The sequence below is a fragment of the Scardinius erythrophthalmus genome (genome assembly GCF_964197995.2).
Source record: "Scardinius erythrophthalmus genome assembly, chromosome: 4".
Lineage (NCBI taxonomy): Eukaryota > Metazoa > Chordata > Actinopteri > Cypriniformes > Leuciscidae > Scardinius > Scardinius erythrophthalmus.
In genome coordinates this window covers 20,794,210-20,810,260 of record NC_138224.1, presented here as the reverse complement: position 1 = coordinate 20,810,260, position 16,051 = coordinate 20,794,210, and the positions used below count along the sequence as shown (strand labels likewise).

General features: G+C 38.0%; 1 protein-coding gene across 8 annotated transcripts in view; it reads right to left on the bottom strand.

Annotated features, from left to right (window-relative positions):
• celsr1a (cadherin EGF LAG seven-pass G-type receptor 1a) overlaps window positions 1-15,119 on the bottom strand; it is a 104,353-nt gene extending 89,234 nt beyond the window's left edge. For all 8 annotated transcript variants that reach the window (XM_081363643.1, XM_081363646.1, XM_081363648.1 and 5 more), the window contains exon 1: window positions 11,448-15,119. In XM_081363643.1, coding sequence (XP_081219769.1) covers window positions 11,448-14,976 — 3,529 coding nt within the window. In that variant the 5' untranslated portion in view covers window positions 14,977-15,119. The remainder of the gene's footprint in view (window positions 1-11,447) is intronic.
• Window positions 15,120-16,051: the final 932 nt, after the last annotated feature.

Here is a 16,051-nt window from a genome sequence, read left to right as displayed (position 1 = left end):
TTCCAGAAAAAAAAAAAAGAAAAGAAAAGTACAACATATTGTTTCCAGTGTCCAAAATGAACTTTTTAGACTGCAAGCCAAAAGTAGTTGGTTGAATTTTACCACTGTAAGCAAGTTAAAAAATTAACTGTTATTTTAAAGAATTAAAAGAATTTTACTTATGAAATAGAAATTCTTATGATAATTTCCAGTTTGTAATAACCCCACTGGATACTGATATATATAAAAATTAGTGCTGGGCAACATTTAATCGCATCCAAAATAGAGGTTTGTGTTTACATGATATAGGCCTATGTGTGTGTACTGTGTATAATTATTTTGTATATATAAATACACACATATGCATGTATGTATTTAAGAAATATTTGCATATATATATATATATATATATATATATATATATATATATATATATATATATATATATATAATTTATATTATATATAAATAATTTTTAACACATTTTTCTTAAAAATATAAATACATGTATGTGTATTTACAAAATATTTATACACAGTACACACATATATATTATGTAAACACAAATTTGCACTAATAAAAATATCATTTCTTTCATTCATGTCTTGCATAAATGCATTATCCAATAACATTTGATCAACATCCAATTTTTTTATCTAAAATACTATATTTAAAATTATTAAAACAATTATTATTTTTTAGAAAATATACAGTACCCTGAATGGTTTTTATTTTGGACCCTGATTAGTTATCATTCATGAAACACGAGCAGAACGAATTTGTGCAGGTTTTCGTAAAACCTTTCTTACATAAAATATTGCATTGAAATCAATGATTTTTGCTTGTGTTTCATTAATGCGGGCGACTTCCTGATCAGAGTGATGTAATATTATATTACCCAAAATGCACACCTTAAAATGTATTGGATGGCCGCCCAAGTATCACATTTCCCAAGCCTTTCCCCATAAAAACGTCCAAAAAAATCCCAACAGCAAGAGCATGTTGCTCAAACAGCAAAGTTTGCTATCAAATACATGCTTCCATTATATAGTGGCATTGTCATACACTGGTATTAACAATGCTATTGAATTACAGGCTAGCCATTGTAGAAAAGCGTGTGCTAGTTCATGCATGCTGAGTGAAAACAGGAAAGTCTTTGAAAGCAAAAAGAACTTTAATTTCCCTCATAATCCCTAAATGCTGGGCATGGATGGCCTTTGGAGTATATTTCTAAAAACGTAGAGTCGGTCACCGTTGGACACATGTAATGTCACACTTTTTGGCCGTTGGCTGAAATAGATGCTTTTCTAGCTCCTTAGCGTTAAGGACAAAGACATCTTTTATGTGCGGCAGAATAGGGTCAGGACAGAGCGGAAAGTGTGTCGTGTTACACGCGAACAGGTTCCTCTTCAGACTTCCCAGCCCGGGGAATCACGGATCTGGATTGCGTCTGATCCGTCGGCCTAAATCTAACCCCTGAGAATGGGACCTCCACTTCACCTGAGCTCACAGGTCAGGCCTAGTCGGTTAAAAAACGCACCTTGATGACTACCCAACCTGTCCAGACTTCCCAACTAGCAATCTGTCTGAACAAACAACCATTTAATCCTGGGCGAGAGTTCACAGCGCTCTTAAAGAGGCTTAGAAAATCTACAAAGAGGCTGAAAGTTTATATATCATTCTTCATTGAATGCTGCCATTCAGTGATTCTATGCGTTGTAAGGTTTCCTTGTCACTTCAAGAGCGCTTCGGATTTCTGTTGAGTTTGATGAAGTTGCTTTTAAGATTGTGTGAAGACTAATCATTTTTGGAATGGGCAGAATTTATCTTCACAGAAGGCATTCAATGCTGTAGAAGGGGCTGTAGAACATCATCAAACATCTGTGACATTTCTGGAGACCACAGGTGGAGTTAATGGTTAAGATCTCAGTAGTATTGCCTAAGGGTGATGCCATTTTCAAACAAGCACCTAAAAGGCGTTTCTTGAAGAGAAAAAAGGCCTGTGATTTATGTTCCAAGTTGCCTCTACTGCACCGGTAAAGCTAAATGTGAGGCGTAGCTCCATGACTTTTACAGGAAAATCCACTCAATTAAAGGAACGTTTGAGGTTCAAGACAAGTTAAGCATTATAAACGACAAACAGACAGTCATTTCTCATCAATTTGTTGAAAATTGCAATGAAAAATACTAAAGTACTTACAATGGAAATCTATGGAAGCTTGTTTCCGCCACAGAATAAAACATTTTAAAAGATAATTGCGACTGTTTATCTCAGAATTGCGAGATATAAAGTCAGAATTGTGAGATATAAAGTCAGAATTGCGAGATATAAAGTCAGAATTGTGAGATTAAATAAACATGCAATTAGGAGAAAAAAAAGTCAGAATTTCAAGTTTATTTCTCGCAATTTCGAGTTTATATCACCCAATTCTGACTTTATAACTCGCAATTGCGACTTTATATCACGCAATTCTGAGAAATAAAGTCAGAATTGTGAGATAAACTCACAAAATTTGCACATGATTTGTCTTAAAAGCATTTTAAAACACCACATAAACATATAAACAACATTAAAACCTTGATTTTCGCAACAGGGCGACCAACGTCGAAACATGCATTTTCTGTAAAGCTGCTTCGAAACGATATGTTTTGTAAAAAGTAATGTGAAACTTATTAACCTTGCCTGTGGTAAGTTTATATTTAACCTTTCACTACTGTCATGTTCATGTGAAACCGGTAAAAGCCAGATATGATTTGCATACACATACCAAAAGGGACATAACTACCCACAAATTACCGTTTATATTGAGCAAACTCCACCCAAAAGAAAGTACATATCCAGAAAAGTTTCATCTCAGAACAGTAGTTCCACTGTTACAAGAATGATTTAGACAACTTATAGAAAGAAACGATTTAAGCTCTTCAACAAAAATATGGGCAACATATTTCTGATTTAAGCTCATTGGAATGACTTTGTAAACTTCCATTGTAAGCTACTGTAAACAGACTTTTGTTTCTTTTGACAATTGTTGCAATTGTTTTCTGTTGCAGAGCAGAAGTATTCAAACCAGAAAATTCCTTTACAATTTGCAAAAGTTAAAATGGCAATTGCAAGTGAAAGGCCGATATTCATTATCACAAAAAAATTCCAAGTAGTCAAGGGCAAACGAAGCCTGAAAACATTACAGCTTAAACAAAACCATATAATTAGCGTACAAAGGCAAAACAATGCTGAGCCATGTTTTGATGTAAACTACCCTGGAATGACCCAAACCTGGAGCGGTTATTGTTTGCCCCTCTTGGCACCGGTTCGAGACCTCATCGCTGTCTCTGTCTTCTCTCTCCACCTTCAAATGAGTTTGCAAGATTAAACATGAATCAAATTCCTTTCCTGCTCATTTAACAGAGATGCAGACAGCTCGCACTGTTATTTTAGCTTAATTAATGTTCAGGTTTCCCGGTCTCGACTGTATTCCGCTATCAGAGAGCAGGAATGTGAGGAGGAGGAGAATTTCTGATCTTCATCTCTCTTGAAAATAAGGTTGAAGGCCTTTAGAAACATGAACAAATTCTAAAGAAACCTGCGGTTAACCAAAATTGCTAGTATCAGATACATAGAGGCCATTTACCTGTCAGTTAATAAAGGGCAATGTTCAAGAGGAAAAAAAAAGATTGGTTAGAGAACAGTGCTGACATAGTTTGCCTCAGTAATCTAATAACAGTTTCAACAGACACTATGGGGACGGATGTAGCATTGCAAGCAAAGTAAAAATGTTTCAATAAAACTCAGTTTGTTTAAACTACACAGACCTTGAGTCATTTTGTTATGTCTACCCAACTTCAGCTATGAAACAGAGTGTTCGCATCTAGAGAAAAAAATATACAAAACACACTATCATGGCAGTTGGTGGCATATTTGTACAATCTCATTTGTACATTTTCAAACTATCTGCTTGCACCCTACTAAGGGTTAGGTTTAGGAATGGACCTTCATGTTTAGATATTTTCTAAAATGTGTATCTTTTTGTACAACTCAAATCATTTTGTACAACTCAAATCACATATTCATTTCAATTCGCCAAAACGTTAATGTTCCATCCCGGTTTAATGAGAAAACTTGACTATTTTACGTTTTGGCGAATTGTAATGAATATGTATGATTTGAGTCGTACAAAAAGATACACATTTTAGAAAATATCTAATATCTAATATATATATATTAGATATCAAAACTAACATAACTGGGAAAATCGAAACTAAACTAAAATTTCCATATAACATTTCCATGACTTCAAAACAAATTAAAATGCAACCAAAATGTCATCTAGTGAAATTAATAACTTTTTGGTATAGGCTAAGTAAAACTTAAAATAAAGTTTATATAACTTCAAACCTGATAATAAACATAATAAATTTAATATTTTGAACATTTTTAAATGATACCAGTTAGCACAACATTGGCAGCCCTAAAATATGATATAAAATAAAAACTTTTTTTTTTTAAAGATAACCAAAAATAAGGTGAAAACTAACAAAAACTAATCTAAATTAAGATAAATGAAGAATAAAAAAATAAGTAATAATAGCAACGCCGTAAAAACCAAATAGCAAAACAAACAGCTTAGCATTACGGCAGTGAGTTTTGAATGTGGAAGCATCGCTTAACACCTTCTTCACGCAACACTATAAAAATGATACTTAAATATCTAAACGTTAGTTCATAACACTTTCTACTACTATTTCAGCCTCATTAATGAAAGATAAGTGGGATTCGTCCCTTTAAACAAAGTATGTTTGACAGAATGACGCCCACAGCATGTCTGTGATCTCAGAGGTCAGAGGGTCGTGTGTGGATGAGGCAGAAGGACAGTCACACCTGGAGTGGAGATCTCCTCTGGTAATGACATGTAGATGACAGGGGACAGGCAGTGCAGTTTTACAGTGATTAAAGTCTCTGTCTGGCTCTCTTACAGCTGTTGTGTGCATGTCAGAAAGCAGATCTGAGGACACAGCTGGCCAGCCCTACTCTGACCCCGTCTGCTCACCAACACACACAATACACGCATGAACCACACAGGAACAGCTTCTACAAGCTTAAGCCAATTCACGTTAACTCTAGTTAAGTGGTCCTTGCACAAAACATGGCCACTTTAATTAGCATATCAACTCTTTGAATTAGTTGTACATTTAGCCTACATATCGAAGCATATCATTCATAACAGTCATTGCAAAACAAATTACTCAGCTCATTACCCCATTACTCACAGGTAGGCCTGAAGGGAATCGACAGCTGCCGAATTCCATAGAAAAGCCCCGCCGATTTCCATCATTCACAGAGTTCAACACACGCACTGCTTCACGTGTTTTCGTTGTGAAAGACTTGATCATTACATTGAATTCGATCAATTCAAAAAGTCAGAATGTTACAGTTGCCTCTATCAGGGGGAAGAGGTATAACATTATGATATTTTTCTTTATCTCAAATAAGAACAAACATAAAAGTAGCTAATAATAATATAATTGATTGTATAGTAGGCTACTTATCAATATTGCATTGAATAGTTTCACCTTAATATGGTACTAATTCTTTTAGTTGTCTGGAATATTTGTATTATTAAGACAAAAGTCTATGTGGAATCTACTTTATTATTATATGAAATACATAGATTTAATTTAAATCTATATTTAAATTAAAATATAGATTTAATAACATAAATAACAGAAGAAAATAACAGAAAAAAAATCTGTTTTACTAAAATATATTGATCAATTCATAAAATAAGAAGTCTTCGACTACATATTTTGATTAAATTATGTTCATTACACATTTGAAAAGATTACATTATATTCATAACGTCTTACAATTACCCCGACCTCATAGCCAAGATAAAATCATACACAGTAGCTACTAGTAACATGCTTAATGTTTGTTAATCTGCATTTAAACTATTTGCATATATATACATACACATTTAAAAGATGCTGAAACCACAATAAATAAATAAATAAGCCAGAAATCACTTTATTTATCATTAAGCTTAAGTTTATAATAGTTTCAAAAGTCTTGGAGCTTAACTCAATCTATTTTACTGTGTTTATATCGGTTTTGCAGAATTTCACAGATTTTCTTCCACACACTCTAAAAAATATTGTTTTGAAGTTGTAAATAAGGGAGCGTTTACACAACCTCGTTTTCAACAAAAAAAAAGAAAAATTTGGACATTCATTTACATGACAATGGCGTTTTGTGGGTCTGAAAACACAAACTTTTGAAACCAGGTTTCAAAATGCAAGTTTTTAAAAATTATATCGTTATCGTCTCCATGTAAACTAAAAAAAATGTGAATTTGTGAGAACAGGGAAGTCATGCGCATGCGTATTACGTGTTCAGTCTATAGCATAGACAGTAAAAGAAATGGACAAAGCGACCCCATTGGATCTCAATTGAGACAAGTGAAGCCCATTTCTAGCGATTTCTTAGCACTTCCTTTCCTGACGCGCAGACTCAAACCGAGCAAAGCGTTACACGGACCACGTGAGCAACCCGTCTGTCTTCTAGTAGCTGTGCCAAGAGAAATCTGAATCATTCCCTTCCGAATCTCGCAGAGACGGAGAGTGTGAGTAGGAATTGTCCATGAGCTAGGAGCAGGAGCAACTTTTGCTAGGTATTCTGATTAATTATATTGTCATTTTGCCTCCACGTCCCCCCGATTGCCCGCAAGCTTCACCTCCCGTCCATACGGTAATCTCTCTACTGTGCGACAGAGAGTCGCGTGGTTATGACGCAGTCGTTAGCCTACTTTTACAAAAACTGCTTCTACGGGGCCATAACATAAGCTACAAGGTAATGGAGCATTTTATACATTGTCGTGTTTCTTTAGAAATAAATAATGGACAAATGGAGTCTTCAAACGCCTCAGATGTAAAGTTATTCGCTGTCAAAGTGACGCCAAAATGAATGGGAGTCAATGGGATGCTAACTGCAGATGAAGTTCTGCTACAAGATGGTGGCACGCGGCCGGCTTCAACTTCCGGTCGACTTCCTTCCCGCCTGGTCTATAGGCGCGTAGTGTTAAATTCCAAAGTGATATCGCCAACTACTGGCCTGGCATGAATAATACAGCGTGTATCCGTGTGAACGGGGATCGTTTTGACATCGTTGTCGCCTGTACACGAAAAACGCAAAGAAAAAACGTTTCCTTTTTTCGTGTAAATGTACCCTAAAACAGATTACCGGTATTTGGAGAACGTTTAACAAGAAAGTACTATTTCAGTCTTTCTATTCACAATTCCATGTTTAATTCAATGTGTCTCTTGCCATTTCTTTGTAATTTTTTGTAAAATTAACAAAAACAAAAACAAATCTACTAACAATTTCTGAGTAAAAATCCTACACCATTGTTTTTTCAATGCAGAAAATGTAAAAAGTGTGCAAGATCCAAGTGGGCCTAAACATTTAATCTACAAACCTCAACCATCCAATTACAAGAAATCATTTTGTAGGATATGAAGCTAAGTCTTCAAGTCCCAACTGAAATACGAGTTCAGAGAGTTTGGCAATGCAATGTAGAACATGCGAGTCCTGCAGCGCTGAGTGGGCTATACCGTCAACTACATAAGGACGCAAACGCAGTGGCCCACGGGCAGAAGCTCACACCACTGAAGGAGTCAGCGTGTATCGGCAGGATCAGCTCGCTGACTTCAGGGGGAAAAGAGGAAGAAACTGGCTAGAAGTGATAAATTACCTCCACTCCTCTCTTTGGATGTGACATGGATCTTAATCGAAAGATAAAGACATAAAAAAAATGGGTAAATTCAGTTTCCCCAGTACAAATGACGGCTGGCTCCATCTATCTTGAGGCTGTGACAGATGGCTTATCAGCGGTATTGATCCAGTGAAACAAAGCACAAAGGTGCAGGGCTAAAAAAAAAAGGGCATCATTTTGCAGAGGACACCCCTAAAATCGGGAAAAGCCTTGTTGAATGTTAACAGACACAGATAAGAGAGATTAGGTTACTTTTCAAACACGCAGCCCTCACTCCGTCATGTTTGCTGTGCAAACTGGAGTTGTTTTAGGCTAGAATGGCTCTTGTTTTGACTAGAATGTTAACTTGCTTTTATCAGGTGCATATCTGGGACTTGTGTGTGTCCCCAAGTACTTGGATAAATAATTAAAAACTCGATAAGGAAAACACCTGTTCAGGAGTGAAAGATAACAGTGTCTAAATAGTGTTCCATTTGTGAGGTTAACTAAAAAAAAATAAGAGTCGTGCGGTAACAGTAAAAGTAACAGGTTTTATTTTAGTCCAAAATATTACTTTAGGTTAAACCAACAAAAGTCATTTTTAGAGGGTCAGATCGGGTAGAAAATTATACCCTTTTTTTCCCACAGTGTCTCAAGTATGAAAAAAGTGCTTTTTCGCTTTGCATTTAAGAGTGGAATATGGTACATTTAAAATATGGAAGTCTAGAAATGTCACTTAACACCTTTAGAAACCAAGTAACAAAAAACGTTAAAATTTGGTAAAACTATATAGATATATATATAATTTTTTTTTTTTACATTTAGTGAGGACAGTGTGAGTGGTGCTTGCCCATGCAAAACTCACCACCATGATTCTAGGGCTCAGTGGGTGGTTGCTAGGCACTTCTATGCATTTGTTTTGACTGGGTTTTAACATGTTGCTATGCGGTTACTAGGGTGTTCTGGGAGTCAAAAGAGCCCATCCCAAAAGCCCAAAAGAGCCCATCCCCAAGTCTCTATGATATTTTGGTCCCTAGATATGCCTAGTGTTCCTTGGGTTATTTATGTATGTGCCCCAGTTTCATTGTATGCCAGGACAAAATGACAAGTCTGATTAGTTAAAAGTAAAATCTATGTTTACTAGGTGTAGTGGTGTAAATAAAACCCTAACCTTAAAGGCCTTTAACACTTAACTTTAGTTCACCCCTCCAAAAAAACAACAACCCTGATGTCGTTTCAAACCAACAATACACGCTCCAAAGAGTCCCTTCTAGAGTAAATCTGTTCATCATATAAAGCAATCATATCTCTTCACAAGACTTGTATTAAACCACTCGATTCATATTCATTCTACAAACAATTTATGACCTTTTTGGATCTTCTAAATTTTGGTTACCTGGACTTTCCATGAAGGGACATAAACATCTTAGGTTTCATTAAAAACATCTTCGTTCGTGTTTCGAAGAGTAACCAAAGTTTTCTTATGGGTTTGGAGCGACATTAGGGTGAGTAAATGATGACAGAACTTTCATTTTTGGGTGAACTAACCCTTTAAGTTTGACCAATAGCAAACAGAAACACATTTAAACTGATATATCTTAACATAGCAAATACTAGGAAAATCCATAATTTAACTTATTTCTGTCCAAGCTGGCTTCTTCTAAGACTCAAATATCGCATGACTGAAAAACATTTGTTACCTTCCTGAGGATGGTTGAATTTGAAATTGAGACACCTGATTAAATTCACTCATAGACCAGAGTAGCCGTTACAATCCAGCTAAGAGCTCTGTCACATGTTTTCCCTTTAGGGCCGTTTCCTTTCCCCTGGGCTGGGGGTGAAGAGGTCACACAACCAGTGCTAATGGTTACCTAACATCTGACATGTGGGTATGTCCAAGGAATAAAATGCATTAGTTTATTAGACAAGAGAGAAAGAGATCTGTGTGGAATTTGAGGGGGTAAAAGAGGGCGGGAACTGCAATGGCGATGGAAACCGATGTGTCTTTGTCATGAATGAGTGAGCATGGCATGAATGCGGCTCATTACGACCCCAACAATGACCATGAGCATGCATATTCAGATGAGGGCCGGCAATCAGACCAACAAAGACACGGTCGTAAAGCCACAGAACACAGACAAGAGAGCCGTATTCTGTGAGATGTATTTGAATTGCAAGTTGCAAATTAACAGGAAGGCCGGTGTGTGGGAGGAAGAGAGAGATAGAAAAGGAGGACAGAAACAGAGAAGGAAGAGTGTGAGATTTGAGAAGCTGGTGCCATTTGAAGAGGCTGGCTGTACATATGAGCATGGTATAATATAACACCGTCACAGATATGATCATAATAAAGCACTGTAATAACACCCTAACGAGCCATTTCTCTTCGCGTGTCGGTCAAAAATGACAGAATTTATTTATGAATTTATTTTTGTCAATAAAATGAATGTACAATATTTTAGTTTGATTTTTTATTTTTTTTTAATAATTTGTATTTTTAGGGGATTTTTTTATACTAAATTATATTTAGACTATATGTATAATCCATTTATTCACTTTTTGAGCATAGATCTGACAATTCAATTTTCTAATTAAACTGTCATAACTCCTGAATGCTTTAGAGCACAGACTTAAGTTTGATCCCTTTTCAAAGACGACACTTGGCAGATTTTTTGCTAAAGTGAAAAAAGTTTAAAAAACAGAACTTAAAAAAGTAAAAGAATTTTACGTGTATTGATATGAAAAATGCACAAAAATACTATTTTCAATTTTTATATGAAATATATATTTTCAAAATAACGTTTTACTCTAAAATTGCAAGAAAATCAAAGCCATAAATCTAAACAAGTTGTGTTCACATTTGAGCTTGATATCTCAAAAAATAGCTTTCAGTAAGATTTTGTTTGGCTGCAGTACCAAAAGTTTTCACTAGATAAAATTCGTCAACAAGGAGCACAAGTGTGACTATATTTCATAGGATTTTTGTTTTGTTTTTTGTGTTCACATAGCAAGTGCCAAAACCTTTACCAAGCAAAAAATTCTAAACAAAACAAAACATAAAAATTTTCGGTAAAAAATGACCAAAGAGCACCACAGTATTAAATTAGTTCAATTATATTCATTTTAAATCCATTCAGCACCAGTCATTTACAAATATATATTGGCCAGGTCAATTAAACAACTTATTTTTGGTCTTTTTATATTATTGGCATTGACCAAAACTGTAATAAATTACCCAGACAATGACAAGATTTCAGTGATCTGTCAGTGAGTAGTAATTCATGATATTTAGTTCTTTTTCTCCAAAATTGCACAGCCATCACATACTTAGAGGCACCTAATTCAACAATAATAATGTGTTGCTCATCTCAAACATTTCATAACAGAACATTAACCGGGATCTCGATATAACAGTGAACCGAGTGAACCGAGAACTCATTCTCACACAAACGGTCTTTGCCTTCTTCAACATTTCTAACAAACACCTCATAAGCAGAAGAACAGGATTGTAATTCAGCCTGCAGCAAACACACACTGAAAACATGCAGCCAATCGGAGCAGCAGCTCCATCATTGACTTCAACCCAATATATTTAAGTGACATAATACATATAGTTTGTCTGTATCAAATTAGTTCTTACCTTTCTACGCTGGAAAAACTCAAATTTAAAGAGTCATTACAGGCAAAAACAGTTAATGCAAAAGATACAAAGGGAAGTTAACTGACCTGTGACAGAAACTTTCATGGTGGCCTCCAGAGGTCTGTTGTTATCCAGATCTTTGCTGAGTTTTAGCTCTCCAGTATCCGAGTTTAGGATCAGCAAACTCAGCTCATTTCCTTCAATGAAGCTATACTTGAGTTTATCTGACACATCTGGGTCGTGAGCTGGTACCTTTCCTATAATCCCAGACGGAAAGCTATTGGATTTGTTGGTGACGTAGTTATTGAAGATAATCTCAAAATTCTGCAGGACCGGATCGTTGTCATTGACATCAACCACACGGATGTGGACGATTGCACTGCTGACCAGAGGTGCAGACGTGGCCTGCACTTGTATGACATACTCCCGTTTGGTCTCGTAGTCCAAATCCACAAGCACTTTTAAGTCTCCAGTCAGCATATCCAAGTCAAAGACCTCAGGGTTATTTCCTGACAGAATTTGGTACAATATCTGAGCATTGGTGCCTTCGTCGGGGTCCATGGCGGTGATCCGGGCAACCACTGAATCAACAGGGCTGTTTTCTTTGACGTCGATGAACAGTTCATTCTTCTCAAAAACAGGAGCATTGTCATTGGTGTCCAGCACAGAAATCTGGATCTCCACTGCTGCTTTGAGAGGAGGAATACCTTTATCTACAGCAAGGGCCCTCAGGTTATAGATCGGAATGTTCTCTCTGTCCAGCTTCCGGTTGATTCGGATAATTCCAGAGTACTGTTCAATCATGAAGTCTCCTTCCCCATCGTCGCCTCCTTGAAAGGTGTAGATCACACGTCCGTTAGGCCCCGAGTCCCTGTCGGAAGCAGATATCTGGAGCACACTGGTCATCAGAGGAGCATCTTCCAACACGGAACCCTGGTATTTGTCCCTCCCAAACTGTGGAGTGTTATCATTGGCGTCCAGAACGATAATTTCCACATACGTGGTATCAGACTTCTGTGGGATTCCATTGTCACGGGCAATGATAGCGAGTGTGTAGGAAGCTTGATCTTCATAGTCGATCTCCATCTGTGTGGTGATTGCACCTGTGTCCGGATCAATCTTAAACTGTGGTACGTTGTCCTCCATGATGTAGGTAATACGTGCATTCTCACCCGTGTCTTCATCCGTTGCACTGATTACCACAACAGTTGATCCAATGGGTTGGTCCTCCCTGAAGGTCTGATGGTAGCTGGCGCTCTGGAACACGGGTCTGTGAGTGTTAGCATCAGTTACGTTGATGAACACCTGTACGTTGTCGAAGCGTGTACCATCAGAGGCGGTGACCGTCAGAACGTACTGCCGTTCCTTTTTGTAATCTAACGGCAACGCCAGTGTGATGAGTCCACCTCCGCTTTGACTAGTGATGGCAAACCGGTTCCGCGTGTTACCACTGGAGATCTGATAAGTGACCACACTGTTTACATCACGGTCCAGAGCTGTGACAGTTAACACACTGGACCCTACAACCGCATCTTCATTGATTTTCAGTGAGTACTCCTTCTCAGTGAACGTAGGGATGTTGTCGTTCACATCTAGGACGGTGATGCTAACGCTTGCTGAGGACGACATCACTGGAACTCCATTGTCTCTGGCTTCCACTCCGAAGGTGTAATACTCAGTGGTTTCCCTGTCCAGCTCAGTACTGACTGTTACCCATCCAGTGCTGTTATTGATGGTGAAGGGGAAACCTGGAGTGGTGTCTGTGAGGCGGTAATCCAAACGGGCGTTTTCGCCGGAGTCAGAATCAATGGCCTGAATGTGAATCACAGAATATCCAATGGGCACGTTCTCTAAAACGGTGGCTTGGAAAGGAGTGCTTACAAACATGGGAGCATTGTCGTTCACATCCACAACTTGGACGACAACAATGCCGGTGCCGTTAATGAGAGGAGGCCTGCCTCCATCCTGTGCCTTTATGCGTAAATTATACTCTCTGATCATTTCGTAGTCCAGGGGGTTGATGACATCAATGGCTCCGGTTGGGGTGTGAATGAAGAACTGACCTTTTACGTTGCCACTGATTATACTGTAATGAACCTTACCGTTATTGCCCTCGTCTCGGTCAGAGGCTTCCACCTGGGCCACTTTAGTGTTAATTGCCACATTTTCCGGCACCTGAACTACATACCTCTTCTCACTAAACTGAGGGTAATTGTCATTTTCATCTTCAACTGTGATGTACACTGTCGCAGTAGCACTGCGGGGTCCAGGGTCCTTTCCTTGGTCATTGGCCTCTACTATCAATTGATACTGGGCCATAGTTTCTCTGTCTGGACGCAACCGAATCTTAACCAGTCCATTCCGGGAATCAATTTCAAACCCGGAATTAACACCTTCACCATTCACAATCTTATATATCATGTTTGCATTGGATGGGGCATCTCCATCTGTCGCCCTTACCGTAATCACCTCAAAACCAACTTCCACATTTTCTCTTATACTAACCCTATATTCATTCTGCTCAAAAACGGGTCCATGGTCGTTCGTGTCACTTACTGTAACGGTCAGGTATGATGTGGCTGCGCGTCGCGGCGTGCCATTATCAGTAGCTGTGACTTTAAAAACGTGCGTGTCTTTAACTTCTCTATCTAAGGGCTGGACAGTCTCAATGATGCCGGTTTGAGGGTCCATCCGAAAGAAGTCCTTAGAACGGCTGTCGAATAATGCTTCCATGCCATACTCGATCTTTCCCGCGTCTCCAGGGTCGCTGTCAGTCGCTTTGAGGGCAATGACGCGCGTCCCCGCAGGCTCGTTTTCGGGCACTGAAACCTGGTAGTTCGGTAACTGAAACTGAGGCGCTGAATTCACTGCTCGCTTTATTCTCGGTTTCCATTGATTTGATACGTCTTGCATAGCATTTAATAATGGAGTTTGGATTGAGGCGAATCGTAATGTAAGGCACAAAGAGAAGGGCTCACCGTTTGAATCGAGAAACGAACAGCGAATAGTGTTTTTAAAGCGTCTCAAGTCCGTCTCCAAACAGTACGCGTCCTTCACAAGTAAAGTCCCGTTACGCAAAAACACATTCAGGTGGTCTGAGGTGCAAGAAGAAGCAAAAACGCCAGAGTGTCTTGTGAAGACAGGTAAATAGTCCTTAAAACTAAGGAGTAAATCACCTGGAGAAAAGCAGGAAGTTAGTCCCAAGTTATAAATGCAGTCCACGTTAATATCAGGCTTACTCACTCTCTTCCTTTTATATTTGAACACGCAATTGCGTCCGTGTACAAATACATTAAAATGTGCGTTAACAAGTCCTTCAGTTGTTAATGATGTCATTTTAAAATAAAGAGGCAGCGCGCTGTGATGGGCGCGCGCACAGTCCACCTCTCCATTTAAACGCACAACTCCATCTTTCCAATCCACTTTAATAAAGTTCCCAATGTACTTGGAAGTTAAAGTCCTGTCTATTTTATAAGTCCAACCTGGTCCAAGTGACAAATTGGCAAGAACAGCTCCAGAATGTAAAGTCTCCGAGAGGTGCAAGTCAAAACATCCCATGAGAGGAGCGCAGAGGAGAAGGTGAACCCATAATAACCAACGCATTACTAAATCCATGGTGTAAAACTCCACAAAACTTGCAGAAAAAAAGTCAGCTCTCCTTCTGCCGGCACGTCGACCTTCTTTTATCCTTCATTGTAGCTTTTTAACAGCAGAAAACACAGTTTGTCAGGCTGGTATCCATGGAGCCAAGTGACATTATCCACGTTAAGTTTTAAATGAGAACAAAATGGCTCCGTGCGTGCGCGTCTCTCCCCCCGCACACACACACACACACACACACACAGTCATTAACATAAACCTGCACTGCACCTCCTCTGAGGACTAAAGAATAACTCTCATGGAAATTCAACTATTGTTATTCACCGCTGCATATTCCTAGGTTCTTTTGCGACTTTTCTTAAGCGAGCGACGCGGCGCGTCAAACTAGAACTCTTCTATTATAGCCCAATAAATTAAGTTTCGCGATTAAACAATTTCATGCGACTGTCTGCATGTTGTGGACGCGAATGCTTCATTACAAATAAACGTCGTTTACAATGCAATTTTGTATTTTAGTTGGTTGCGTTGAGTCGCTCGTTTGCAGTTTAGACTAGGCTACTGAGATAAAGTTTTCTGTTTTCTAAGTGACATGAATTCACACCACGTGTTTAAATCACTCAGTTGACAAGCGGCTGTAAAGTAATAAAGAGTTATGCTGGACCCTCTATGTTATTCGCTATGAGTAGAGTAAAACGAAATTATTTATCCATACAAATTACAAAAACACCATGGTAGTCATTGTTTTCGCCTGTAGGCTATGTAACAATAGCCTACAGTTATTATAGGCTAATTAAAGAGTGGTGATATTACATGTAAAAACCCTCACAAACCTTTACACAAATTAATATTAAAATAAGTTTTGGCACAAAAAAAAAAAAACGAAAAAAAAACGGCAATGATGATTTTGACATGTAAAAATAAATAATTAAAAAATAATACACACACACACACACACACATATATATATATATATATATGACCCAGTTATAAAAAACAATCAACTTATTTTTGTCATTCAAAACTTTGTTGCTAACGTTTTCCCACACATACTGCAATACAGATTTGCAAATGTTCGATGGCAGATATTAGA